Source organism: Sinocyclocheilus grahami, unplaced genomic scaffold, assembly GCF_001515645.1.
Source record: "Sinocyclocheilus grahami isolate Dianchi unplaced genomic scaffold, SAMN03320097.WGS_v1.1 scaffold11577.1, whole genome shotgun sequence".
In the NCBI taxonomy this organism is placed as follows: Eukaryota; Metazoa; Chordata; class Actinopteri; order Cypriniformes; family Cyprinidae; genus Sinocyclocheilus; species Sinocyclocheilus grahami.
The window spans coordinates 3,963-5,223 of record NW_015513916.1 but is presented as its reverse complement, the minus strand read 5'-3'; the positions used below and the strand labels follow the sequence as shown (position 1 = coordinate 5,223).

The window sequence follows — 1,261 nt, the reverse complement described above, 5'->3', positions numbered from 1 at the left end:
ATCATACCCGCAACAGATCCATTTCTTCACTGTTCTCCATGAAATTCCAAACCTTCGGTCTGGCTTCTTCCCACATTCCTCCTAAATCTCGTAGAATTCCGAGCTCCTGAAATGTCTTGTTGACCTGGGAAAGAACAAGGGTGTTAATCAACAAATCATTGAAAGTACCATGCACATATGTGTTGTTTTTTTTTTATGAAAGGTTACCTCATGAATGATCTTCTGTGTGGCAGGGCTGTGTGGCGTGTAGAGGATCTTCCCCATCAGGAGAGGTTTCAGTGCTCTCCAGATCATTCGAGAGATGGGACTGGCTTCCATGTTCTTCATCAAGTTGTTACAGTACGGTGCTAGAAGCACAATACATAAGAATATGCATTAAAGAACTATTTAGCATTCATTTAATGTCACATACTCTGCATCATACTGCATATCTATTATGCAGTATGCTAGAATCTTCTTTCAAGCGCAATGCATTTAGTTGAAAAAGCATGTTAATTTCTGTTGTAGATTAGGGCTGTTTTTGTTAACTAAACCTAAAACTATAAAAAAGTGTTTTAGTTAACTGAAATAAAGCCGCAATAAAATAACAAAATTTTTTTGTATTTTGAATTGATTTTTTTAAACATCAACCTGCCCTGGGACATAGAAAAGTATTTTATGATATATCAAGATTTATCAGAATTAAACAAACTTAAAAAAAATTAAAATGTTGCCTTGAAAATTAACTGAAACTGAAGTATTACAATTACTAAAATTAAAAATGATATATAAAATAAATTAAAGCTAAATAGAAATATTAATAAAATAAAAATATTTAAAAAACATGACTAAAAAATAAAACCTCATTCTAAATATTAATAAAAACTATAATAGTATATAATAAAAAAAAACTAAATAACACTGTTGTAGCTTTGACGTACTGGTGGTGTTGTCATAGACTGAAACCGGTTCGTCATCACTGTCGTTGTGGCTGCCGAACAGTGCCTGGAAGTTGCTGTCCTCGTACCAGTTGAGGGATTTAATCTTGAGGCCACCGCCTTCCGGATGTCCACACACGATTCGGGACACAGCCTGGTACATTAGACTCGGTGAGCCGGTGGCGTTTTCTGTCAGAAACAAGATTTCGTTTCGCAGGTCACTCCAGCTCCTCATACTGGCCAGCTGAAAGAATGACAGAGGATACAATTGTAATTGGAGTCAAGAAGGCTGACTGATATGTAATCACATAACAAATTTACTTAAGAGGTTGCCATTAGTTTGT

At 35.4% G+C, this 1,261-nt stretch overlaps 1 protein-coding gene across 1 annotated transcript in view; it reads right to left on the bottom strand.

Moving 5' to 3' along the window:
• Positions 1-1,161, bottom strand: part of LOC107578704 (ATP-binding cassette sub-family A member 1-like) — a gene marked incomplete at both ends in the record, with an annotated part of 2,493 nt that extends 1,332 nt beyond the window's left edge. Inside the window, 3 exons of the mRNA XM_016264633.1 lie at positions 8-124; positions 208-347; positions 921-1,161. Coding sequence (XP_016120119.1) covers positions 8-124; positions 208-347; positions 921-1,161 — 498 coding nt within the window. The remainder of the gene's footprint in view (positions 1-7; positions 125-207; positions 348-920) is intronic.
• Between the last annotated feature and the right edge of the window lie 100 nt (positions 1,162-1,261).